Source organism: Silene latifolia, unplaced genomic scaffold, assembly GCF_048544455.1.
Source record: "Silene latifolia isolate original U9 population unplaced genomic scaffold, ASM4854445v1 chrun_scaffold_16, whole genome shotgun sequence".
NCBI lineage: Eukaryota > Viridiplantae > Streptophyta > Magnoliopsida > Caryophyllales > Caryophyllaceae > Silene > Silene latifolia.
Window position 1 is genome coordinate 1,541,060 of NW_027413123.1, and position 27,704 is coordinate 1,568,763.

Genomic DNA, 27,704 nt, shown 5'->3' on the forward strand with positions numbered 1-27,704 from the left:
ATGGATCACGTTATGCACCATAAACCTAATACGGTAAATGGATGTTTAATTTCCGTCTTGCATGCAAATCAACCATAAATACGACTCGACATCTTACACTTGATACTTGGATTAAATCAACCAACTTAGAAAGCTCTCACATGTTAGGTTTAAATTATTGGATGCGCATTCATGCATTTAAACCGTTTTATCAACTTCTGCATTCAACCAACCAAGATCGATCAGTATAGGCCGCTACCGTGGGCGGGATTGGGTGTCTGATTAAAGGGCATCCCAATACGTACCTTCACCTCTTACTCAGAAACTTTGGATAGTGGACGACCTTATCCAGGGCGTACGAGAGTCATTCTAGAGATAGGATGCTAAAGAGGGACGATTTCCTTATCTTTAGTACCTATGTCAAACGCTGCTTTGTGCTTCGTTTTGACAGAGGTATAAAGTGGGTTTCAAACGGGTTCCAAGCATCCCACAAATGCTTGGTGGCGACTCCGAACATCTCTAATCGTTCAGAGACCCTTACCGAGACGAAACCGACCGATCTAAAACGATCCGGTCGAAAGCATTTTTACGCCGCCGAGCGTGGCTTTCAAAATACCGCTGCACGCCCGCAGATTGAACCGGGCCTGCAGGTGGGCCATGTCCACAGGTTCCTACAGGGAACTGTTGATCAAGGAAGTTTTTTCTAGTGACTTAGGTGGGCATGTTGGAGTACCAAAAACAGTGGAGATTCTGCAGGACCAATTCTATTGGCCTAAAATGTTGGAGGATGTCCAAATTGCCCTAAGAAGGTGTTCAGCATGTCAACAAGTCAAGAGCTCATTTCAGGCAGGCCCCTACACCCCATTGCATGTGCCAGTCAAGCCATGAGATGATGTTAGCATGGATTTCATGGTGGCTTTGCCAAGAACTCATAGGGGAAATGATGTCATTATGGTTGTGGTTGATAGGCTCAGTAAAATGGCCCATTTCATAGCCTGTAAGAAGACTGAAGATGCTGCTAGCATTGCTGAGCTCTATCTGAAAGAGGTAGTCAGACTCCATGGTGTCCCTGAAACCATTGTGTCTGATAGGGATGTGAAGTTTATGAGCTACTTTTGGAAAACTCTATGGAGGCTGCTAAACACTAGGTTGCTATTCAGCACATCTCACCATCTACAAACTGACGGTCAAACTAAAATAACAAACAAGACCTTGGCAAGAATTCTGAGATGTATTGTCAACAAGTCTCTTAAGGATTGGGATATCAAATTGTCACAGGCTGAATTTGCCTTCAACAGAGCTCCAGCTTCTGCAACAGGACACAACCTCTTTGAAGTAGAATGTGGGGTCAATCCTCGGATGCCTTTAGACCTCTCAAGTGTCCCTAAAAAAGAGCTCAACTATGATGCCAAGAAAAGAATAGAACAGATGATCAAACTGCATGCTGTAGTAAGAAGGCAAATTGAGAAGACAAATGACCTATCAAAGGCATTCCAAGAGTTCAGGTAACAAGGAGGAGTTTGCCTCAGGTGATCTGGTCTGGTTGCACCTCGGGAAGGAGAGATTCCCATCAAAAAGAAAAAACAAATTAATGCCCAGAGCTGAAGGTCCATTTGAGATCATTGAGAAGGTTGGCCCTAATGCCTATCAGGTTGACCTTCGTGGTGAGTATGGTGTACATGAAACCTTTTAATGTTGGAGATCTGAGTCCATACTATGAGGATTCTGATAATGAAGAAGCCTCTAGCTCGAGGTCAAGCTCCTTTCAAGCTGGGGAGGTTGCAGCAGGAGCTAAGACACAGGTCAGCAACAATCCTGACTCAGTTGCCACATCAACTCCACCTGTCATGAAGAGGTTTACCAGGTCCAGTGTTGGGATGCCTAAATGGCCCCTTAATCAAGCTTAGTCCAGTCTGAGAATCAAATCCAGGGTCCAGGCATTAGTTCACTTTAATTTAGCATTAATTCAGTCACAAGTCAAGTGGAAATGGTTAGGAGAAAGGTCACTATCAAGTTACGATTTTTGTTCAGACAAGGCTCTAAAGCAAGCCAACAAGAGTGAGCTTATTTCAACAACAATCCGAATGAAACAAAACCTCTTTAAGACTCTAGACTGTTGCTGCAACCTTTCACAAAGCAACTTCAAGCCTTCACCAAGCAAAGACAAAGGCAGTTGACTGACAGACCACTTTTCTGCATTTTTACTTGTTATTTCACCTAGCTTTTTCAGTTTTTCCCTATTATCAGTCCCACATTATAAGATATTTTTCCTTAGCTTTATGTACTAGCTTAATCCTGGCCCTAGGATTCAAAATGTAACCGAGCAACAACTACCAACAAGCTGTATTTAAAGAGCATTGCCTGCAGTGAAACATTCAGACTGCTTTTGAACCAAAAACCTGAGTTATTTACTCTGAATTAAATCTTCACAACTTGTGCTTAGCTTAGTTGTAAGTCAGGCTTAATTTTAATCTGTGCATTGCTGTGATTAGAGATTGAGAACCTGTGGCAATTGAATCAAACATGTGCATTACTGTGGTTGAATTTAGTTGTTGTTGAGTTTAAATCTGAGAATTCTTGTGCTTTGCTGTGGATTTTCTTATTTAAATTCTCAAATTATTTGCTTAGATTATTCTGTGATCTTCTGTGGAAATTTGAGTGAGTAATTATATCCCAAGACCCCAAAATAAACCTTCAGTTCATAAATTCGTCACAACTTCTGTTAGAGTTCAAATTGCTGTCAGACTTGAATGAATTTTTAAAAATAGTTAGATTGCAAATCAAAACTCCAAATTTTTATTAGTTGAAGTTTATATAATCATAGTATTTACCACCAACTTTCATGAATTTTAAAAATCATTTGCTATTTTTCCTTTCATCTGCAAGATCAGTGCATTGTTGGAATTCTATCAGAATTGGTTAAGTTCAGAATTTGCTTACTTTTCCTGTTAAACCCCACAGTTTACACTCCATAATGATATTCACGTCTTGGATGACTAATGCAATCAAGGAACAATTGAAAAAGAAATGATCTCTATCTTCAATTGGATAATTGCACAAAACACATTGAGGTGGAGACAATTATATGACTTCTTAGAACCCTACTTTTCGTAGGGAGACCATCTACACAAGTTTTCCAAAGAAAAAATTTCAATTTTGGAGGAACATTTAGTTTCCAAATCCAGTAAAATTCACATTTGTCAATATTTCTATCGAACAAGCCTTATGCTAACCATGTCGCTGTTTTGGTCGAGAAATTTTCATCCACAGACAACCCCCAAAGAAGGGTATCTGGAATATCATTGTGCGGCAATGGAATATTAACTATCTGGTTAACAATATCATTATTTACTATATCTGATAACTTACTCACATCCTATTGTTTATCAGAGGTTACGAAATCTCTAACCAAAAGATTTAAATCAAGGCTTCTATGACCATCTATATTTCTAGCAAGAGGATAAGAAAAAACCCAATTGTCAGTCCAAAATTTGATATTGCTACCATTACCTACCTGCCATCTCAACCCCTTTCTAAACATGTCCCGAATACTCATGAGTTTACGCCATTGCCAAGAGCAAACTGAATTAGGCTTATGTTCAAAAAGTGATCAATTTCTCAAATATTTCTTAGTTACCACTTTGACCCATATATTATCTTTTTTCATAAGAATTTTCCATAAAAGTTTCATTTGGAGAGCTTTATTAGCTACTTCTGCGGGTTTTATTCCTAATTCACCAAGAGACTTTGGTAAACAAACTTTATGCCAACCAATGAAATTAGAAGAACGTTGTGAAGGATTCTTATTCCATAAAAAATCTCTATTACTTTTGTCTAACTTGTTATGGATACTTGAGGGGAGGAGGAAACTTTGAATTTGAAAGGTTCCCTTCGCGGCAAGGTTAGCATTAACAAGAACCAGTCTACCTGCTTGCAATACAGAATTCGCTTTTCATTTCGATAATTGAGCGCAAGAGGAATTAATAATATTTTCAAACATAGTTTTAGTCACTCTGTCGTCACTTAAAAGGACAACCTAAGTACTTACCCAAATGAGCTTCTTCGTTCATACCAAGAATACCTCTAAAAGACCCACGAAGTGAGCGGTCAATATTTCTAGTGCACTGGAAAGTCGATTGGTCGAAATTTACAAATTGTCCAGAAATCATGCAAAATTTATCCAAAATAGATTTAATAGTTTTACAACTCTGATTAGAGGCTTTAGCAAAAATGATAGTGTCATCCGCAAAAGTCGGGAATGGAATTTTTTCCAATCCATGCCCAATTTTAATACCAATATCACTAGAACTAAGATCGCCATTCTTTTGTAGAGATCTTGCTAAAACCTCAGCACACATAATAAAAATATATGGTGAAAGTGGGTCTCCATGTCTAATACCTCGAGTAGGTGTGAACACGTTCCCCGGTCTTCCATTTACAAGAACCGAGAAAGAAACAGTTTTAATACATTGCATAATCCAAGAAATCCAAGTAGGATTAAAATCCATTTGCGTAAAAGTCTCTTCAAAAAAGTTCCATTCAAGTCGATCATATACTTTCTCCATATCAAGTTTAATCTCATGCGCTAGAAGGATATTATCTTGAATAAAGCGATTAGGTGTAAAAGCACCTTGATACGGATGTATAACCTTATGTAATATGCTTTGGAGACGAGTTGCTAAAATTTTCGCAATGATTTTATAAACTGTTGAACAAAGACTAATTGGCCGAAAATGCTTTGTTAATTGAGGATTATCAATTTTAGGGATTAATGCTATAAAAGTATAATTGACTTTTTAAGAAATTTACTAGAATGAAAAAATGTTAAAACTGTAACAGCATTTCCTACTATATATTTAATGAAATGATCAATTGTACTATATTAAAACTACAGAGTGATTATTCAAATTTGTGGCTTATCGTGACCAAGCTATAAATCTTCAGTCGTCATTACTAGACCAAAACCTTGTCAATACCTTATCCTGAATATTGGGAGGAGTTTATGGGCTTATATTAAAGATGAATAGTTGAAATTCACAGGTGTATAAATGTATGATATTTGATACCATATTTTCAATAGAACGGTTTTAACGCGGTACATGGCAAGGGTTCAAGGTTGTATGATGAATTTCAGTAGTCCTCGTAAACACAGTGGATGTGAAATCAACATCTACAAACTTTACAATAATAACCTTGAGGAGACAAGTACAAAAATTGAGAAAAAAAAAATCATATACATCCCCATATCACCAGTTTACAAAGTTACACGAGAACGAACTCACCTGCGTAAAAACCCACAACAAAATCATCACCTAAAGCACAAAACCTCCCATAAAACTAAAACAAGTCAATAATTCAACAATGAATACTTGACTCTCAACACTATCTTCCCTTTCTCCACCCCAAGTTTCCCTCCCGTCACTATCCAGTGACCCGGAAGATCTTCCGGACCCTTAGTTATTTCCGACATGTCTACAAATTTGGCTAACTTGTTTCCGCTGCCACTTACTGATGAGCTGGAACTTGAATCACCAGTAGGGGATTCTGGCCCAACTAATTTCGCGGGCTTCTCTGCGGGAGAATGATCCCACAGAGACCTTCGTATTGTGCATCCCGGTAGCCTAGAGTACAAGAGTTTCATGTATAAGACGTTTCTTGACCCAAACTCCCATACACCAAGCTGAGCCCCCGTGACGACATGTACCCCGGCAAGATCCCCTGCAAAAGTCTCGGGGCTCTCTATTGGAGCGGTGCTTACGTGAGAGAAGTTCTTCCATTTCACTGGTTCGAACCACCGGCTATCTTGTTCTTCTGGGCCCCGCCATTTTGGAGCACCAATTGCCACGTGGGTGTCCCAATATGGAAGCAGGATTTTTGGAAGGGATGCCAGGTGTTGAATGTGTATGCTCAGTCGGTTTTGCTTCGTTCCTTCTAAACATAATCTCAGTCCAGTTACAGGTTTACGACCCACAGAAACCTGTATTTATGAGATGGGAATGTAGGAATGGCCGAATGGATAACTAGAAAAACCATGTTAAAAGTCCCAATAAGAATCGTAGGATAGAAGGAGACCTTGTCTTACAACAAGGATATGGGAACGGGAACACGTCTTCAGAACTAAGTAAAGAAATTATATTATGAGTCCTAATATGAAGTGCAGAGGCGTCTGAGACACAAGGGGTAAAATTGAAACATGCGCGTGTTTCATACAGGTATCTCCTCGTCTACTTTTGTCAGATAAGCCTCCCAGACATTTTTTGGGGAAAAACCGTACTGCATGTTTCATATAGGTGTCTCTTCATCTAGTTTTCTAAGACACTCAGACAAGCCGCTTGACTACAGACAGGTAAGTGTCAGGTACAAATTTCATAATCATATCCTTAGAGTGTCATGACGAAATTGGGTAAAGTAAGGATCTAACTAAGCAAAAAGACCTAATGAAGAGACTAGAGAGAGTCTGAGCACAGATCTCATACAAATACGGCAATACCCATATCCCACTAGCTAGGAAAGGCATTCACTGGGTACAAAACATGCAAATTTAATGGCGAAGTACCTGTTCTTGGCTTATGTAAAGCTTTTGACCCATTAGGCTGAACTGCATGGATGGACAAACAGGTTCTTTTCTTTGTTGACCTGGAAGCCTATCATGCAAAGGCGCCCACACTCGAGGTATCTGAAACTCCAGAAAGTATCTTAGCTCCTCAATCTGAGGCTTGTCTGCAATAACGATAACCGAAATTTAATGATCGGCACATTGAAAGCTAATAGCTCAGAGTTGCCAAGGACTTTTTGAGTTCGATTTTGTGAGTAGGCTAAAAGCTTACACTCCAGATAGAGACTAATTGCTCGGGCGAGATGCTCTTTTCTCACGGAGTCTTTAATCAAATCAGAGATGGGGCAAAACGTCATTTCAATAATATCAGGAGAATACTGTACAGTCCTAGCCCATTGTGTGTGACTCTGCTCTAGATCATCACCGCCCCTGCGCCTAAAAATGACGGTAATGTCCTGCATTAGTAAAAATTTCAAAATGTCAATAGGGATTTACAAGTCAAATGTGCCGTATAAATTTCATAAATGGCAAAAAGGACCTATCTAAGCTCCATGTTCAACAGTCAACACACTTTTACCCTTATCTTTTCCAGTAAGAAGTGTAGTATTAAATCGGGGTCACAACCGAATTTGCGATTACTAAACGAAGTCTTTAAGGCTACTAATAGTGCATTTATCGAGCAATGACCGAGATCAAGCGTCGACGAACAATTAAACAATCATGTCTCGACCAAAATTGGACACCATGATATTGAGAGATACCACACTTCAACTTACTTCTTTTCCATTAAGAGAGGGGCCACTTGTTGGTTGAGGATATATTCCTTGGCTGTTGAACAAGCCCGAATCACCACTCTAACAAATAACAGTGAATCGAGAACAAGGATCAGAATCATGATCACCACAAGGGAAAAAAATTAGAAATCATGAGAGAGCAACCTTATCTTTCATTCTAATTGGACCAGAACTTGTATGGCTCTCCATATCCATAAACCTCAGATTTCCTATATCCCGAACATAGCTTTTTAACTCTGTGGCTGATAAAGATGATGACTGGTGCTGCTTAACATAAATCACGTCTTTACCACCGATTGTAACTGACGTAATAACATGTGTCCCGAAATTTTCAATGAAACTGCGAGTTAAGAGCTTATAATCAGGGCCATATCATATGAATTCACTGCACTCATCTTTCTATGCCAAATATAAGCTTAATTTATAAAGCACATACCCGGCTAAAGAAGATGGGTCCCACACATTAGGGATGGCCCTTGTGACATCGTCTTGTAGTACCAATGAAACCATATTAAGTTCAACCTTGGCAAGTGGAATGATAAATGCATCCACTGATAAGGATTTAGTGGCTGCAGAGTCAATGTGCTTTGAACCCGTAAAACTGAACGCTGAATTGAAGCTTCCAAGAGGATACGTCACAGATAGATTAGCCTTATTATTGAAATGCCTAATCATCTGATTAACATATAACACGCGATGAGTCAGATAGTCAGAATGGCAAATGATCAGTTGCTTAGACATGACTCACAAAAAATGAGAGATACGGAAGATAACCTACACTAAACAAAGTGAGAATACAAAAACATCCAAGCCTTATCCCAAAGTAATTTAGGGTTGGCTGACATGAATCATCCTTTGAAACCCTCAATGAGCCAGTTGCACACATAAAATTAAATGAAAGAAAAAGACTAGAGAAAGGGAAACATGAAAATAGTTAATCTAGACCTTTTTCATGCAACTTTCTTTCAAGTCGCAACTGAAGCTCATCAGAATTGTAGATTCTCTTGCAATAACAAAGAAACCCAACATTCACACTTTACGAACTTCATTTTTAACAAACGAATCAACATGTGGGCTATCTTTCTCAGACTTTATTAGAAGTATCTGACAGGGGTACTAGTTGAAGTCTCAGACTAGGTTGTATCATGATAAGTCTTCACGTTATGACAAGCAACAATTTTTAGTTACCACGCCACGGAAACCAGTACGGTAGTACTAGTGATATGGTCATTCATGATAACTCAAATGACTTTTGAAAGCAGCTTCACTTAACAAGCTCTCATACCCTTGTTTTCATGGAACTGTGTTCGAACCATAAAAGCCCCTACCACCAAAAATCCAAAATGCATATGAAAATACTATCCTAAAAATTTTCGCCCGTGTAAGGGCACAGTTCATCTAGCTCGAATTTTAACTTCCATAGGATAGAAGCTAAGAGCAATCAAATGTTCTTTTGACACCATCCCATCAGCTTTGATCAGTCATGTGAATTGATATTCCTCTCACCATGTGGTAAAAAGAACGTAAAAGAGGTATTGTCCCAGACTTTACACGGAGATCATTAGAAAAGTATCAATCTTGATTCTTGCTCTCTCAACCCTTGAATGAATCCATTTTATGTTACACTTTGTAGGTTGAAATGGATTTTCAGTCCTTTGCTCTAACTAGCTGAGTTACCTTCAAAAATCCAAGTCATTGTGAAAGACCAACCAGCAGCAGTAGACTTCCCAAGTTGCATGGTAGTTTCAGACCAAAACCACAGACTCTTTTGTCAAAATATCGTAAAAGTGAGCCTTTGAGGCATTGGTAACGTTGTTGTTCTTGAGCCAATTCCGCTTGGTAAATCTATGCTAGTCACAACTCACATGCAATTAGTCACTTTGTGGAGCCAACATAATTCAAGATCATCAAGAGCCTAAATCAATGCTCTACCTAAGCTCCCAGCATTGTGACACAGTCCACCGATTTTATTAATGAAACATGCAAAGAGTAAACACAATCATCCTCCAATTATGCAATCAATGTAACACAGTAATCATAAGGCAGCAAAGATAAAGACAACCAACCTAGTACTACAAAAAAAAAAAAAACGCGGAAAGATTTGAGCATTACCTCATCAAAAGTGCAGACATTATAACTCTCACGACGAGGGACGACAGGTGAATTCTTGATATCTCTAGGAACATTTGGGACAACTAAAGGACCATATAACCTCAAATCCCAAGTGGGTTCTTCATCAATTTGAACAATCCTAGAACCAGCAACCCCTTTGCAATACAACAACCTTGTATCACAATTCACATCAAATCCCCTCCCTAATGCTTCTATTGCATTCACAGCTGTCTGCAAAGCTGCTACATTATTCCCATCCATCTAACCCTAATTATTCCCAAAACCCACCAAATTAAACTTCAATACTTTATCAACATCAAAACCCACAAAAATCAACCACCAAACTTGATTAACATCCTAATTTAAAGCTGACCCACTAATACTAAACCCTAAAATTAAATACCAAGAAACCCTAATTATGATAAAAATAAAGGGGGTTTTGATCTTAATCTCAAACTACCACATGAATCCTTAACCAGATTACAAAATTCAAAGTTACCCTCTTTTTATTTTTTAATTGGGTAGTTTGAACACTCAAATTCCTAGCAAAACAAACAAAAGAGGAGAAAATTAATTCAATGATACCTAAATCATATAACAAATTCATGAATCAATATCTGAATTGGATTAGATCTTGATCAAACCCTGGGTACCACTAACTATTTCTTCATTATTTTTTTGTTTTGTTTTGTTTTGTTTTGTTGTTTAACCCTAAATAATGTTTCTCTGTCTAGGATTTGTGTGAGTCTAAAGTATGTCCAAACAAACATTGACTTGTATGGTCTTCTTTGACTCACTCAAACTCTACTGTGGGACCCTTTCTCTATGTTTGTCTAGTATAAAGTCGTCTGTAGGACCATCCTCATAACCGTAGAGGTCTAAATGGGTCATGGGTCCCGTCCGATTTTTTATATCCTTGGATCCTTGGTTTTTTTTCTCTAGCCTACCCTTGCCCAGCTTAAAGATGGGCTTGATTGTGTTTTTGATGAACAAAATTATGATTTTTTGTGACAACTCATTATGGATTGCGAAGCGACGAGACTCGCCCACACAACTTTCCAAAGAGAGCACGTCATGGGGTTTACTACCGATTTGTAAGGTTCGGAAATCGATGAAAGATGTGAACGAGCTTTCAATTAGGCGTCGCACCAAATTATTGTGGAAAATTAGGAAACCGTCAAAATCAACTATATGCTATGTCAAATGAAACACAAAGCACAAATTGATGTAAAATAAGTACTATTTAAGACGGAACAGTTCGTTCGACTGTTCTTTTTAGATTAATAAAATACGCAGCGGAATTAAAGTAGGACACGCCTGAAAACGTTCTGGACACGCCTTGAACCGTGTCCCCGGTTTTTATGTTAAAAGAAAACGTGTCGTACACGGTCCAACATGGTTGAACACGGCCCGTGTCCGATGGACACACCAAATAAGCAATTTTGAAATCAAAATCTCACTTTATGAGTTATCACGACATCTCATTTTCCATTTTCCCCTTACATCTCATTTCTCCCCTTGTTTCTCTTGCATTGCGACGCCTTCCAGCCTCCCCTCGCCTGAGTCCGGCCACCGTCAGCCTTCCCTTCACCGTCAGCAACTTCTCTCGCCATGTATCTTGCTTTTTCATTTTCCCCTAATTTCTCAATCTATGTTTTATTTCTATATTAATCTCTCTCTCTCTCTCTCTCTCTCTCTCTCTCTCTATATATATATATATATATATATATATATATATATATATATATATATTATACATAATAATAAGTTTCTAAATAATCAAATTAATCAAAATCAATCGTTATAATGATTATTATTGTTGTTGTTATTAAATTTGGGGGTTTTAAATTTGGAGATTATTGTAGATTTTTCGGAAGTTAGGGTTTGTTTCATTTAGGGGTAATTTTCGGAAGCGAATAAGTGAGTTGTTATTCCGACTTACCGAAAGAACAGTTTAATGAATAATTACAATGGTGCAAAGGATGATCCGTGAACTCCCTTTTTTTCAGCTTTTGGGGAGCATTGTTTGTCCAACTTATTTCTGGTGCCTTTTAATGTTAATATATTTTGCGGAAAATATTCGGTTTGATAACTATGGTGAATAGTATTGTAAGACTCGAATTTGAGTTTGTAATTTGGAACCTTTGATACTTTTTATTTTATTTTGTAAGACTTGAATGCTTATTTAAATTTGGGTTTGTAATTTGGAAATTTGTGGTTTTTAATTAAGACATGTTGATTAACGTATAAGACATTAATATTCATTGTCATTTTACGATTTTGTGGCCTTTAAATGACCAAAGTTTAGATGTTGGTTATAATGTTCTTCAAATTCCCTGTATTTTAATATGTATATTGATTTTTTTTTTGCCGTGTACGTGTCCTAAAAAATTTCAACTGCCGTGTTGCGTGTCTGTGTCGTGTCCGTATCCGTTTTCATGCAACCTAAGTTATCACAATATAAAGTAATCGGATCTTTGGCGGAATGGACTACTCCTAGTCCCTCCATGAATTGCCTAATCCAAATAGCTTCATTTGCAGCCTCAGACGCTGCAAGGTACTCAACCTCTGTTGTAGAATCCGCGGTAACGCTTTGCTTGAAGCTCTTCCAGCAAACAGCTCCTCCATTTAGCATAAACACATAGCCGGATTGGAATTTCATATCATCTCGATTGGTTTGGAAACTTGCGTCCGTGTAACCTCTTACACGCAACTCAGTTTCTCCTCCAAACACTAAGAACGAATCCTTAGTCCTTCTCAAGTACTTAAGGTTGTTTTTTACGGCTATCTAGTGACTCTCACCAGGCTTGGCTTGATAACGACTTGTCATGCTCAAGGCATACGCAACGTCGGGATGAGTGCAAATCATAGCATACATGATAGACCCAACAACGGAAGCATAAGGGACGGTCTTCATGTGTTCAATCTCCTTAGGGGTAGAGGGAGACTGTGACTTGCTCAAAGTAATCCTTTGGTCCATAAGTAGAAATCCTCTCTTGGAGTCTTTCATATTGAACCGGTCAAGAACTTTGTCAATATAAGCTTCTTGACTCAATACTAGTATCCTTTTGGACCTATCCCTATAGATCCGGATACCCAATATTCGTTGTGTCTCTCCCAAGTCCTTCATCTGGAAGTGTTTCCCTAGCCACTCCTTAACGGAAGTGAGCGATGGAACATCATTCCCGATGAGCAATATGTCATCCACATATTGGACAAGGAATGCAACCTTACTCCCACTAAACTTCGTGTATAAACACGGTTCTTCCACACTTCTAGTGAAACCATATTGTTTAATAACATGATCAAATCGATGATTCCAACTCCTAGATGCTTGCTTAAGACCATAGATGGACTTCTTGAGCTTACACACCTTCTTAGGGTTAGATGTATCCACAAAACCTTCAGGTTGTATCATGTAGACTTCCTCTTCTAGAATCCCATTCAAGAAGTCGGTTTTGACATCCATTTGTCAAATCTCATAATCACGAAATGCGGCAACCGCTAAGATTATCCTAATGGACCGAAGCATAGCGACTGGAGCGAAGGTTTCGTCATAGTGTAAACCATGAACTTGGGTGAAACATTTTGCCACCAATCTAGCTTTGTAAACATCTATATGTTTATCCACGCCGAGCTTAATTTTATATATCCATTTGCACTGAAGGGGTCGCACTCCCTCAGGTAAATCCACCAAGTCCCATACTTGGTTCTCGTACATGGAATCCATTTCGGACCGCATGGCTTCTACCAATGCGAGGAGTCGGGACTAGACATGGCCGATTTGTAGGTAGTGGGTTCATCACTTTCCAAAAGTAACAAAACACCATCCTCTTCGATGTTACCAAGGTAGCGGTCAGGTGGATTAGAAATCCTACTTGACTTTCTAGGAACAATTACCGTTTCAGAGGAAGAGGGAATGCTATTCTCCACGTTCTCCTCTACCTCATTCTCGGTTTGTGGCTCTCGAATTTCGTCAAGTTCAAATTTTCTCCCACTCTGTCTCCTAGAAATAAACTCCTTTTCTAGGAAGACAGCATCACGAGCCACAAACACTTTGTTCTCGTGCTTATTGTAGAAGTAATAGCCACGTGTTTCCCTTGGATATCCTACAAAAAGACATTTGTCAAACCTGGGTGCAAGTTTATTGTCAGACTTGATCTTGACGTATGCTTCGCAACCCCATATACGCATGAATGACAAATGAGGGACTTTCCCTGTCCATATCTAATATAGAGTCTTATCGGCCGCTTTAGTTGGGCTTCGATTTAGTGAAAATATTGTAGACAAGAGGGCAAAACCCCAAAATGAACTAGGAAGCTCGGTTAGACTCATCATAGACCGAACCATATCTAATAAAGTTCGGTTTCTCCTTTTGGCCACACCATTTAATTGTGGTGTGCCAGGAGAAGTCCATTGTGATACTATACCACAATATTTCAGGTGTGAATTAAAATTCAGAATTTAGGTATTCACCACCACGATCGGATCGTAGGGTCTTAATCTTTTTATCCAATTGGTTCTCTACTTCATATTAAAACTCCTTGAACTTGTCAAAAGATTCACTCTTGTTCTTCATCAAGTAGACATACTCATATCTACTCAAGTCATCAGTAAAAGTAATGAAGTAGTGAAAACCTCCTCTAGCGATGATGGTTAATGGTCCACACACATCCGTATGTATGAGAGCCAAAACCTCACTAGCTCGTGTCCCTTTTCCCGCAAAAGGTGCACGAGTCATCTTGCCTAAAAGGCAAGACTCACATATACCATAAGATTCGAAATCAAATGGTTTGAGCACTTTTGATGAAGCAAGTCTCTTAATGTGTCTTTCGTTTATGTGACCTAAACGACAATGCCAAAGGTAGGATTCATTTGGATCACCCGTTTTGAGCTTTTTAGTTTCCACATGATAAACGTCATTAACATCATTTAAAACATAAATGTCTCCAATTGAAATGGTCTTGCCATAAACCACATCATTTAACGAAAAAGTACAACTATTGTCCTTAATCATAAAACAAAAGCCTTCCGCGTCTAACGCGGAAATGGAGATGATGTTCTTGGTTAAAGTTGGTACAAAATAATACTTATTTAAATACAACTCTAGACCACTAGCTAAAGTGAGCACATAGGTCCCCACGAAAACGACCGCTACTCTATCTCCATTGCCCTTGCGGAGATCCACATCACCTTTTGCTAGTGCTCGCACGTCCCTTAAACCCTACAAATGATTACAAAGGTGAGGGTCACATCCGGTATCAAGTACCCAAGTGGAAGTACAAGCATAATTAACGTCTATCACATAGAGAGAGGAAATCATACCAATAGGCGTCACATGCCCTTCCTTGAGATCCTCCAAGTATTTGGGACAACTCCTCCTATAATGCCCCTTCCCATTACAATGGAAACATTCGGCCTCGGAGAGTTTTGACACTTTTTGCCTCGAGTTTGCCATTCTCAACGGCTTTCTCCTTTCCCTTGTTTTGTTTCTTTGACGATTTCTTGAATTGAGACTTTTCCTTCTCCTTTCCCTTCTTAACTCCAAGGGACATGTTCTTTAACTTAATGGTTAGAACATCCCTTTTTTCACTCCCACTAGCTTCCATATCCCTCTCCGCTTAGGTGAGGAGCGCATGAATTTCATGATAACTCTTATCCATGCCATTCATGTTATAGTTCACCCTAAAAAGGGCAAACTTGAAAGGAAGTGAGTGGAGGATTCGATCCACCACAAGAGTCTTAGGAATCTTACACCCTAGACGCCCTAGGATGTCGACATATTCGACCATTTTTAGCACATGGGGACCAACCTTTTGGCCCCTCTCAAGCTTTGCTTCAAAGAAGCGTGCCGTCGCATCGTATTGGCGGACTTTTGGTGTTTGTGAAAACATAGTAATCATACGAGTGAATATCTCGTATGCATGAAAGCTTGAGATTTGGGGACATCGACCATATCAACACATTTTTGATATCATTCGACATCCTCATATGCTCATCATAGGCGGTCTGCACCGCCGATGATGCCCTTGAACCGGGCCTGATGGGAGGGGCATCGGTCAAGTAAGTAAGCACATTATCGGACAACGCGGCACTTTTGATGTTGGATTCCCATTCAAGAAAGTTACTACCGTCATCTTTTAAGATACATTTGTCCATTATGGACCTTAGCCATGAATCTTTGCCTAGTGTAGTAGTCGATGGAGTTGATGAAGTTGCCATTGCGAATTAAAATGCTACAACAAAATAAGGAAATATTAACATTCATTGTTTTAAAATTACTTGTGAAAACATGTTTAACAAGTTTTAACATTTATTTAATGATCTCCCACTAAATTATATAAATGATTTCAAGACCCAGATTTTAAACAAAAATGAGCATCGCTTGGGCGAAACATCCCATAATCGTGTAAATTCGGTAAGTCAACGGTTGACTAATTCTACCTCTAGAACTCTTGGTTGACGAATGTCCTTAAATCCATCTACTAGCCCCGGAATACAAGACCGTCTTATATCCCGTTCAGTCCAACCAATTTTGGCGCGCGATAACTTTTTACCACCCTACTTACCCGAGGTAAAAAGAGAACACCCCGCTTGGGCAAGCGTGGCTCTAAGGAACAGGGGATTCATAGGTGTTACTAATTGGTAAGGTTAACCTCAATTTTAGTTATGTGAGAGATCTTGTCAATTTAGTCATAAATTCCCTATAAATGAATTAACTCGGTGAATGTAAATGATGTGAATTGACAAACGCGAAAATAAAATGCATGTGAATGGCGATTTTGGCATGCACGGAAAATAAAAGCAAGCAAGCATATGAATAAATCCTAGTATGGCCACCTAGTTAATAAAAACTAGACTATTACATATCGGAAATCAACTCCTTGGTCCCTTGCCTCTTCATTCCAAAAGTGGCTTCTTCTTGTGGGATTTGGAACACCTTCCAAAAATAGACTAAAGATCTCGATGTAAATCCGTCTTTTGGAAACGCCGGTAAGAATAACTATTACAATTAAATTACATAGCTATTCCTATTATACATTAATTAATAAAATAAATAAAACAATTAATTAATTACAAACCGACGATACGCGATCGTATTTAAATTATAAACAAATAGCTATTCCCATTAATTTCGGGTAATAACGATTAAAATAAACTAGGCCATACTAGGTACAACAAAATAAATACTTTAAATAAATGACAATCATTCATTCAACTTAAAAAAAATACTTAAAATGCTGTAAAATGATGACAAATTCGCCCTATCTAACAATCGTTGGTATCCATCTCAGCTTTGTGGATTTAATCGATTTTTAGCATGTAAAAATCAATAATCAACTCTTAAATCTCATTTAAGTCCAAACTAATTGTCAAAACTATTTTGGACCACAAAATTAGTCCTCACTAATTTGATTATGAATAATTAGTTTGATTTGGTGATATTTGCTAAATTAATCGGTAAAATCGTAACTTTTAAGTAATAAATCCAAAATAATTGAAAATATTAACAAAAATTGAAACAAATTTTTTTGAGTATTCTGGAACACTCCCAAGAACAACAAAATGTCAGATAAATTGCCCAAAAATTCGGATAAAGTTTTATGAAGAAAAAGATCGATATTTATCGGTTTTTAACCACTAAACCCAGTAAACATCAAAACAAGGTGAAAATACATTTTAAATTTCACTTTTAACTTTTAAATCATATTTATAAATGTACATAAATTTATCAAGGGCAGGAACAAATCTTTCGAGTATATGATTAATTTATTTCACTTTTATCGACTTTTATCTCATAAAATCAATAAACATGCAAAACTTCAAACCAACCTTCGAAATTTTACATACAATCTGTAGAAACTATGCATGAAACACCATAAAAATTTCATGACCCGAATCAACTTTTAACTATTTTTAGTTAACTCTTAACCAAAATACGGCATTTTTGACTCGGTTTTCTACCAAAAATCATTAAAAATAGCAAAATAACTTCACAAATCACCAAATTTTACGACAAATCTTTGAGTTTTTCAAATTATCTCATAATTTGTTTAATATGCTTAAAATCAACATGCAAATTACAAGCCTAGCTCTGATACCACTTGAAAGATCATAGATCCTAATTACACTCTCTAATTAAAAACAAATTATCTCATAATATGTCATTTTAGTGATCTATGTAACATGCATGCAAATATAAAAGCTGTAATACTACGGTTTTATTAGTCTTTAGGTACTCTATCGAGTGGGGCTTACTCTGTCGAGTAAGTGTGTTTGGTATACGAAAAAGTAGTCTGCCTGTAGGGTACTCGATCGAGTAGCCTTGGCACTCGATCGAGTACGAGACTTACTCGATCGAGTAAGTCGGTTATCGGGTGATTTGCGACGGGTTTGTTAATAATGCGGATTAATATATAATACTCCGTCATCTTTTCCCTAAACACTTTTACAAACCTAAAAACACAAAAAGGAGAGATTGAAAGTTACGTTGATCGATTCATTCGCATTATTAGCGAATCCCGGAGCTAGAAGTGTCGGTTTCCTTTGTTCTTTATACCGTTGTGATCCTTGCGTCAAGGGTAAGTTCTACATATATTTTTTATAGCGTTTGGTTAATGTTGGTTAAACCCTAATTTGGGGATTTGGGGGTTTTTATGATTGTATGGTTAAGGTAGTAATTGTATGAATGTATGTATATGAGGAGGGTTCGTAGAAGAGAGGTTTTGAGACAACTGCTAGATCATCTGATTCTGTGATTGCATTCCAGGTAGGGTTTCCCTACTCAGTATTAATTACATGATGTGTTTGGTGGTTTCATTGTGATTATTGTTAAAGTATGCTGTTGGTGGTTGTGACGGTTGTTGGTTATATTGTTGGTTGTATTGTTGATTAATATTATTGATTGTTGTTGTATCTGTCTGTGGTCTTCGGGGTGCGTCCCTGGCTGAGTGGAGTCACTTGCGGGAGTGGCTTCACGCCCTTGATTCATCTTCTGTGGAACCCGCCACAGAAGGGATGTGCACATTAATGAACATGGGTTTATCGTTCGATGGAGATGAGCGGGGCTTAGGTGGGTACGGCTGCAGTCCCCCAGTGGCGGTGTGGAGTATCTATTGCGATGGGTTCTCTGGCAGGACTACACACTTTAGTGTGTAGTCAGTTGTGTGGAGATTGATTATGGAGACTGGGGTTTGATGTGACGATCGAGCTGTTTGGCATTTGTTTTATTGTGATTTGCATTGTGTAATTAGTACTGACCCCGTTGTTTGTTTTGTAAAACTGTGGTGATCCATTCGGGGATGGTGAGCAGTTGTTGAGCAGGTTTGATATGATGCTTTTGGGCTAGCTGGGATGATCGTCACTTGGCAATTAGAAGAGTCTTCCGCTGTGTCAGACGATCTCCTTAGTTATTCAGTTTTGCTAGTAGGCAGTTGTGGTTTCGGATTGTATTTGATTTAACAGTTTTGGTTTGAGACATGTAATCACTTAAACTATATTTACTTTTAAAGTATGTTTCTTTATTGTCTTATGATTATCATTGCTCCGGGTAACCGAGATGGTGACGTTCCTATACCTGAGTGGTCCTGGTAAGGCACTTGGAGTATGGGGGTGTCACAAAGTGGTATCAGAGAGACGATTCTAAGACCTGTAACCGATGAACCTAATGAACATAGGGAGTCAATTAAAATGAACCCGGGGTAGAAGTTGTAGGAGCTAATGCAAAGGCTTGGGAGATGTCCTAAAGTCGCGAACTCGCCCTACAATTTTGAACTGGTCACATGGGGTACGTGTCGGGATCGTATGTATTATCTTCTTATTTGTGTATCTATATAGTAACATGTGGTGTGGAACGGTGGATGTGTGAATGTGGAAGATAGGAGGTATGGAATAGAAGTTGAAAGATATGTGATTTATATGTTGGATTGGATGAAGGCATGTTATTTGTTTTATAATGTGGCATATTAGTGATATGAAGCAAAGTTATTATGTTGAGTATATAAAGAGCTGCGTTTATACATATGAATTGTTGTTGTTGTTATGTTAATAATATGAAGCTTGCATTGTATAGTTAGGAAGGAAAGATAAGCACGTGGGTAGTTTAGCGAGTCTGCATGACTCGATCGAGTGGGGTGCACTTGATCGAGTAGGTGAGAGGCTTGATCGAGTGGGTCTGACTCGATCGAGTGGGTAGTTTTGTGTTTTCTGAGCAGAAGCGTGTTTTTGGGCACTCGATCGAGTAAATAGGGGCACTCGATCGAGTGGCCAGTCAGCTCGATCGAGTGTGTTTTTGAGCAGTGTTGGTCGAGCCCTCTTTGAGGTTTAGTTTTCGGTACTTGTCGTTAGGAGCACCTAGACCAAAACAATATTTATAACTCCACAAACAACTCTATTATTAGTAAAGAAGCAAGTAAAGGTCGGATCCAAAGGGACGGGTATTGAAGTGAGATTTTCAATTGCAACTAGCGGTGTCTAGGGGTGTCACAATTTGGGGTTTGAATAGAAGATCACTAAACTAAATAGCAATGAAAGTAATCAAGCAAGATGATTAAAAAGGGATGTAAACAATTGATAAAAGGCTCATTGAAAAGATAGGTGATGGGTAAAAAAATGCAAGGATTCATAGGCTCGCATTTCATCAAACATAACATGTGCATAAGTTGAGATCACAACAAGCAAGCAAATAAACTATGAAAACATATTAATTTAAGCATGAATCATCCCCCATGTTGGTTTCCCCTAATTACCCATTAACCCTAGCTAAGGAACTACTCACTCATTATCATGTTGAATATGCTAGCAAGGTTGTCAATCATACCAACAAAGTAAAACATGATGAATAAATGAAGATAATTAACAATAATTAAAAAGAGATTAAGAGAATTATACCTACTAATGATTCCAATAATAAAGCAAAGAATAATAGAAATACTTGATGATTGATTGGAAGGTTGTCAATCTCCGAATAATAACCCAAATAATCTTCAATTACCCAAAATAAAAGATGAACAAAAGAGAGATTAAGGAAATGAGATTTGTATTAAGACTTGATTAAAAGTTGATTACAAGATTAAAGAGAGATTAGATTGATATAAACTACACTAAAGATTGATAAGAAGAACATGATAATCTAATTAGACTAATGGGGTATTTATAGTGGAGATTAGGTACACAAATTATGGTTTACTAAGGGCTTAAATGACGATTAAGTCCTTGAGGAATCACTCCTCTCAGAAAAATATGCGAGTCTCCTTTTTGCTAGTCTTTCCCGAGGTATGCGCATCCTTCATAGAACAAGTAGAAAACGGAATAGCTGTCACACAATCCGAGCGTCCAGGGCACGGGACGAGCGGATTGTGGGTCTTTTGGACGAGCGGATTTGTGGGGTGGACGGGCGGATTGTGGTGGTTTTGGACGAGCGTCCTTCTGAGGAAGACGCTCGGATTCCTGGTCTTGGACGGGCGGATTGCGGGCAATCCGCTCGGATTCTGAGTCAGCTTCCTCCTTTCTTCTTTTCTTCCTTTTTCTTCATACAATCCTTGAGGATTTCCTCGGCGATGCAAGAATTTTTTATCATCATTACCCAACTACTACAATATGTACAAAGGCCTTCTAGTCTTGTCTTCTCTTTGATGCTTGGTCATTGAATTCAATCAATTTAGCTCCATTTTGCCATGAAAATGCAAGGTTTGCACTCCTTTCCTACCAAGGGATCAAAACCACAAAGAATATGCAGAACAAAGGACTAAAGACAATAAATGACCCAAATATGCACTAAAAAGCATGGGAACAAGGCTAATTCGGGGACTAAATATGCTCAAATAATGGTCACATCAAATATCCCCAAACCGAACCTTTGCTCGTCCCGAGTAAAGAGGTGACAAAAACTAGGACCGTTTTTTAAACTAACCTAATAGCATAGCCGATATGAGACAATTAGCGGGTCTCACTCCGCCCCTTAAACTCACAACAAGACTACCATGAGGTAGGATGCCTTCTTGCAAGGCAAGGTGGGTCTTGCCAAAATGGCGATACATCCAAGCATTAAAGTACATGAAATCAAGTAATGGATGCATCTACAAAAGAATAGCCACTTTCCTCATCTAAGTGGCGGAAATTATCTACAAGGGAAGCAATTCAAGGGTACACACTCCTTCATAGATGCAATTTATTCAAACTACTAAGCCTAGAAGGATACCAATAAATCACCTCCAAGTTGTGTCAAGCTAGGGTACCTTTGTCCTCGATTGTTAAATGCTTTTGTCAAGAGTAGACTCCCTATGGTGTTAGAAATACTGGAGGATCGTGGAATTCCCCCTCTTGCCTAGACAAGAAGAAGGGTCGTCCCCTCTCTACCATGCACAAAAATGGATACGATGGATAAAGGGATTGATAGAATTTGAGTTTCATTTGGGAGTTTGTTTTTGTTTTTGTTTTTCCCCCCAATTTCTTGTGGCATATAACATTTGAGAACACTTTCTTTTGCCATTTCTTTTGATTTTTGGCAACTCAACACTTGACAATTTTCAACTTTTTGCATTTTTATTTTGAACATTTTCAAAGTCACCCCATATGTATTGAGGGTGCCTTATATTTGAAGCTTTAGGAGTCTATTTTTGCTCCTCTTTTCATTTGATGCATTTTGCAAACTTTTTCTTTTCTTTTCTTTTCTTGAACTCAAATTTTGAACAATTTCTTTTTGTGCCCATTCCCTTTGATGACAAAAATGTGGTAGAACATGGATGAATGATGGTTGCATGGTTTCAAGGGTCACCTTGGAATAAACGGTAGCAAAGGAGTTGTCACACCACAAGGTACTCTTGACTAGGCCTTAATCCATGGGTCAAAGGATACTAGTAATGTGACCATAATTAGAGCATATTTAGTCCCCGAATTAGCCTTGTTCCCATGCTTTTTAGTGCATATTTGGATCATTTATTGTCTTTAGTTCTTTGTTTTGCATATTATTTGAGGTTTTGTGTCCTTGGTAGGAAAGGAGTGCAAACCTTGCATTTTCATGGCAAAATGAGGCTAAATTGATTGAATTCAATGACCAAGCATCAAGGAGAGACAAGATTAGAAGGCCTTTGTACATACTATAGTAGATGGGCAATGATGAGAAAAGATCCTTGCATCCCCGAGGAAATCCTCAAGGATTCTATGAAGAAAAAGGAAGAAGAGAAGAAGGAATGAAACTGTTTGACAATCCGTGCGGATTGTCCTGAAGACGCCCGTCCACCACCCACAATCCGAGCGTCTTCCTCCACAAGACGCCCGGGTAAAACCTCCACAAGACGCCCGTCCTCCCATTCTAGACGCCCGTCCAGAAGCTCCCAAACCCCCCCGTCCCGTGCCAAAAACGCCCGGATTCCCAGACAGTACTTTCGTCTTCTACAAGCTTCAAGGAAGGATGCACATCTTTTTCTAAGACCAGCGAAAAAGAGACCGGAGTCTCCCTAGAGACCGGCGATTCCTCGAGGACTTAATCGTCATTTAAGCTCTTAGTAAACCCTAATTTATGTACCTAATCTCCACTATAAATAACCCATTAGTCTAATTAGAAGAGCATGTTCTTCTTAGCAATCTTTAGTGTAGTTAATCTCAATCAAATCTCTCTTTAATCTTGTAATCAACATTTAATCAAGTTTTAATACAAGTTTTATTTCCTTAATCTCTCTCTTGTTCATCCTTTATTTTGGGTAATTGAAGATTATTTGGGTTATTATTCGGAGATTGACAACCTTCCAATCAAGCATCAAGTACTTCTTTTATTCTTTGCTTTATTATTGGAATCATTAGTAGGTATAATTCTCTTAATCCCTTTTTAATTATTGTTAATCACTTTCATTTATTCATCATGTTTTACTTTGTTGGTATGATTGACAACCTTGCTAGCATGTTCAACATGATAATGAGTGAGTAGTTTCCTTAGCTAGGGTTAATGAGTAATTAGAGGAAACCAACATGGAGAATGATTCATGCTTAAATTAATATGCTTTCATATTTTATTTGCTTGCTTGTTGTGATCTCAACTTATGCACATGTTATGTTTGATGAAATGCGAGCCTATGAATCCTTGCATTTTTTACCCATCACCTATCTTTTCAATGAGACTTGTAAGACATAAACCAACTCGAGTCTCATTAGACCATGCATATAGTTGAGTAGGGAAGATTAAGTCGACTTGTAGGTGTTGTACAATCTAATCGATTCGGCTCCGGGACCCAAACTTTCCTAGGATTGTAAGATATAGACCAACTCGATCCATCACAACAATAATTGCTTGCTTATAATTTGAGAATATGTTTGTATGATCAATTCCCATGAATCCCCTATGACCCCATGACACCCTAGTGCCTTTTATCAATTGTTTACACCCCTTTTAATTCATCTTGCTTGTTTACTTTTATTGCTATTTAGTTTAGTGATCTTCTACTTCAAACCCCAATTGTGACACCCTTAGACACCACTAGTTGCAATAGAAATCTCATCTCAATTCCCGTCCCTTGGGATCCGACCTTTACTTGCCTTTTTACTAATTGTAGAGTTGTTGGTGAAGTTATAAATTGTGTTTTGGTCTAGGTGCTCCTAACGACAAGTACTGAAAACTAAACCCTCACGAGGGATCACGACAAAAAATGGCGCCGTTGCCGGGGACGGTGTTAACTTGATTTCGATTTTCTTACATTGTTATTAGTTGTGTCTTTATTTGCCTTGGGGAAGTAAAACTCCTCAAGGTTTGTTCTAATTATTTTCAAGATTGTTTGATATTTTGCAAGATGGACCTTATAGATTGTTTTGTAGAGGACCACTTAAGTATACCTTTCTTCAAAGATCCCATGCAAGCATTGGAAGCCTTGGAAGCAAGTGAGGCTAAAAATATGTATTGGGAATTGGAGGTAGATCTTTTTGAGGCCGCTCTAACTAACAAAGAACTTACTCATGCACAATCCGAATTAGTACATAACATCCTTGTGGAAGCATGTCAACCTATAGAAGATGAGCAATCCATCCTAGAAGACATCTTACAAGCTCAAGAGCAAGAGGAATCCGTCATGGAATTCGAATGTGACAAGATGGATGAGGATGAAGAACAAGTTGAATATGCCATGAGAATGGAATGTCTAATGGAGATGGATCAAATTCTCAATGAACCTCCAAAGGAGGAAAGTGAGGTACAAACCCCTACTCTAAAACCCCTTCCCCCAAATTTGAAATATGCTTACCTTGATGAATCAAAGACCAAACCCGTGATTGTTAATGATAGACTTGATGAGAACCAATTGGGAAAATTGCTTGATGTGTTGAAACAACATGAGAAGGCTATAGGTTATAGTCTAGATGACCTTAAGGGGATAAGTCCCAACTTTTGTATGCATAGAATTTAGGTTGGAAAGTGTTTCAAGAATGATGACTCTAGTGGAATTTGCTAATGTGCTTGGTCTCGATGTCTCGCCTACCTGGACATCAAAACCGAAGAGATATAGTGTTGCACCCCTATGGAGGGCCATGACCGGCCGAGATTTCATGTACATCAAGGAGTGTCTAGCTTTCCACATTCAAAATCCTATTTTGAGACTTACTTACCGGTTCCTTTCCGGCACTCTACTTGCTCGCCGAGATCCGACAATAGTGAACGAACTTGACCTTGTGTTCATGGAGTCTTATCTCAATATCCAAGGAAGGGGTGGGTATCGCTTCAATGCGCCTCTTGTGCTACTCGAAAAATGGACAAAGTTTAGGAACGGTGATGATGATGGGATGAAACACATTGTTAATGGAGGGCTCATTACGAAGATTGCAAGGCATTTCAACCCAAAATTCAATGAGAATAATGAGTATGCTCCTCTTTCCGGAAATACAAGGATAAATGAAGACCTTCTTCTTATTCATCATCATTGGATAACCCTTGAGGGGGTTGATAAAAGGATCAAGTGGATAACGAAAGGAAGTGATCCAATCTACCTACCAATGACCGGCCTACCAAGAATCTCACCAAGAAGAGGACCCTTATCACCAATCCCATCCTACCTCATCCCTCCAAACCCAACCCAAGCAAGGCAAGCACCACCACCTCCAAATCCCCAACAACAACAACAACAAGAGCAACAACCTCAAGATGAGAAAATCAAAGTGCCTCCCAACCCATTTCCTTATCAACCGTACAACCATCCCAACCCCTTTATCCTTCCCCGTGATGACTTTGTAATGGGAATTCTACAAGATTTGCACTTCCGACAATATGAAGCTACCGTGGACAATTACTATGCACTCTATCCTCAATACCACGATATGATTCAAAAGGGAAAGATTAGTGAGGAGGGAGCATTTCCTTCTTGGGCACAAATGGATTTACTCTTCCCCAATTCGGAGAGGGCAAATGAAGGGGCAAACGGGCGACAAGAGGAAGGGAGCAACAATTCTTGCGGAGGGGACACGGTGGAGCTTGGAAGTGAAGAGGACGAGTTCATGGACCCGAACACAAGTGATGCATCCAAGGAAATTTGGGATAGTGATCTAGAGGGAGATGACGGCAATCTCTAGAGGATCTCTTCATAGCTAGATGGAGCGGTGCTATGAAGCGGGCGTGAGGCACCCATCTCAAGCTTAAGTGAAGTTTCCTCATCTCCTCTCTTTAATTTCAATTTTCATGAAAGAAGTTTGTGTTTTGTTAACTTGTACAATTTTTGACTTTGTCTATGGTTGGAGAGTCCTAGCAACATATAGGACTAACACCTCGGCCCCATTGAAGTGTTCTTATTTCATTGTTCCCACTTTTGAAAATCCAAAATGACAAATTTAGTTTCATGCATTGCATCTTGTGTGCATGAACTACCCCCAACTTTAGGACATTAGAAATAATGTCTATCTCGGTTTGGGGAAGTACATGCATACGCAACGGGAGGTAATCTAAATTACGCTCTCCGTCATAAACAAAAACCCATGCATCATGTAGTGTAGATTAGTATAGCTTGCATTTAGTGTAGAATTCATGCATCATGTTTGCATAATTTCCCATCATTTTGGCTATTGAGGACAATGCCCATATTAGTGTGGGGATGGGGAATTCTAACTTACTTTTTACCCAAAAAATCCAAAAAAAATCAAAAAATTTCGAAAAACCATAAAAATTTGAAAAATTTAAAAATCCAAAAACAAGTTCATTTCCTTTGTAGTGTAGTCATGTATATATTGTTATATATATTGTGTTTGTTCTATCCTTGTTCACATTGATTGACTACGCCACATTCGAGACATGAGGATCATGAAGACCGCATGGTATGATCTTTCCAATCTCCTTTTTCCTCTTTATGTTAATGACTATGTGGCTTTATTTTGATTGATGCGGTATAACAATGTGAATCTAGGACTTGCATTTAGTTTATATGTCATATTAGTTGGTAGAAGCATATGCATTAGGATGTTTATATGCTAGTTGCATTATGGCATGTAGTTGCATGTTAGAAAAATTTTGCGAAACCGTCTATTTGGGAAACTTGACAAGTGTATATATGCCCTAGTAGATGCTTTTTCTTCTTAAGACTTTGCTTGTTAGAATACTTGTAAAACACCCTAGGATGTGTCATGCTAGTATCCTTTGACCCATGGATTAAGGCCTAGTCAAGAGTACCTTGTGGTGTGATAACTCCTTGGCTACCGTTTATTCCAAGGTGACCCTTGAAACGATGCATCCATCCATCATCCATGTTCTACCACATTTTTTGTCATCAAAGGGAATGGGTACAAAAAGAAATCAATTTGAGTTCAATGAAATGAAAAGTGAAAGAAAGTTTGCAAAATGCATCAAATGAAAAGAGGAGCAAAAATAGACTCCTAATGCTTCAAATATAAGGCACCCTCACTACATATGGGGTGACTTTGAAAATGTTCAAAAAGAAATGCAAAAAGTTGAAAAGTTGTCAAGTGTTGAAAAGCCAAAAATCAAAAGAAATGACAAGAAAGTGTTCTCAAATGTTATATACCACAAGAAATTGGGAGGAAAACAACAAAAGCAAACTCCCAAAATGAAGCTCAAATATCTATTGATCCCTTTATCCATCGTATCCATTTTTGTGCATGGTAGAGAAGGGACGACCCTTCTTCTTGTCTAGGCAAGAGGGGGAATTCCGCGATCCTCTAGTGTTTCTAACACCATAGGGAGTTTATTCTTGACAAAAGCATTTAACGATTGAGGACAAAGGTACCCTAGCTTGACAAAACTTGGAGGTGATTTATTGGTATCCTTCTAGGCTTAGTAGTTT

At 38.5% G+C, this 27,704-nt stretch overlaps 2 protein-coding genes across 2 annotated transcripts; both read right to left on the bottom strand.

The window, feature by feature from the left end:
• Positions 1–1,993: 1,993 nt before the first annotated feature.
• Positions 1,994–4,487, bottom strand: LOC141637301 (uncharacterized). The gene is made up of 5 exons (XM_074446860.1): positions 4,028–4,487; positions 3,617–3,906; positions 3,213–3,307; positions 2,300–2,359; positions 1,994–2,216 (listed from the first exon to the last, which is right to left on the bottom strand). Exons 1-5 carry the CDS (start codon positions 4,485–4,487, stop codon positions 1,994–1,996), a joined length of 1,128 nt encoding a protein of 375 aa, XP_074302961.1.
• A 706-nt stretch (positions 4,488–5,193) lies between these two features.
• LOC141637266 (MACPF domain-containing protein CAD1-like) lies at positions 5,194–10,291 on the bottom strand. The gene is made up of 7 exons (XM_074446828.1): positions 9,442–10,291; positions 7,766–8,004; positions 7,474–7,669; positions 7,312–7,389; positions 6,807–6,990; positions 6,536–6,699; positions 5,194–5,956 (listed from the first exon to the last, which is right to left on the bottom strand). The coding sequence occupies exons 1-7, from the start codon at positions 9,700–9,702 to the stop codon at positions 5,327–5,329; spliced, it is 1,752 nt and encodes a 583-aa protein (XP_074302929.1). The 5' UTR covers positions 9,703–10,291; the 3' UTR covers positions 5,194–5,326.
• Positions 10,292–27,704: the final 17,413 nt, after the last annotated feature.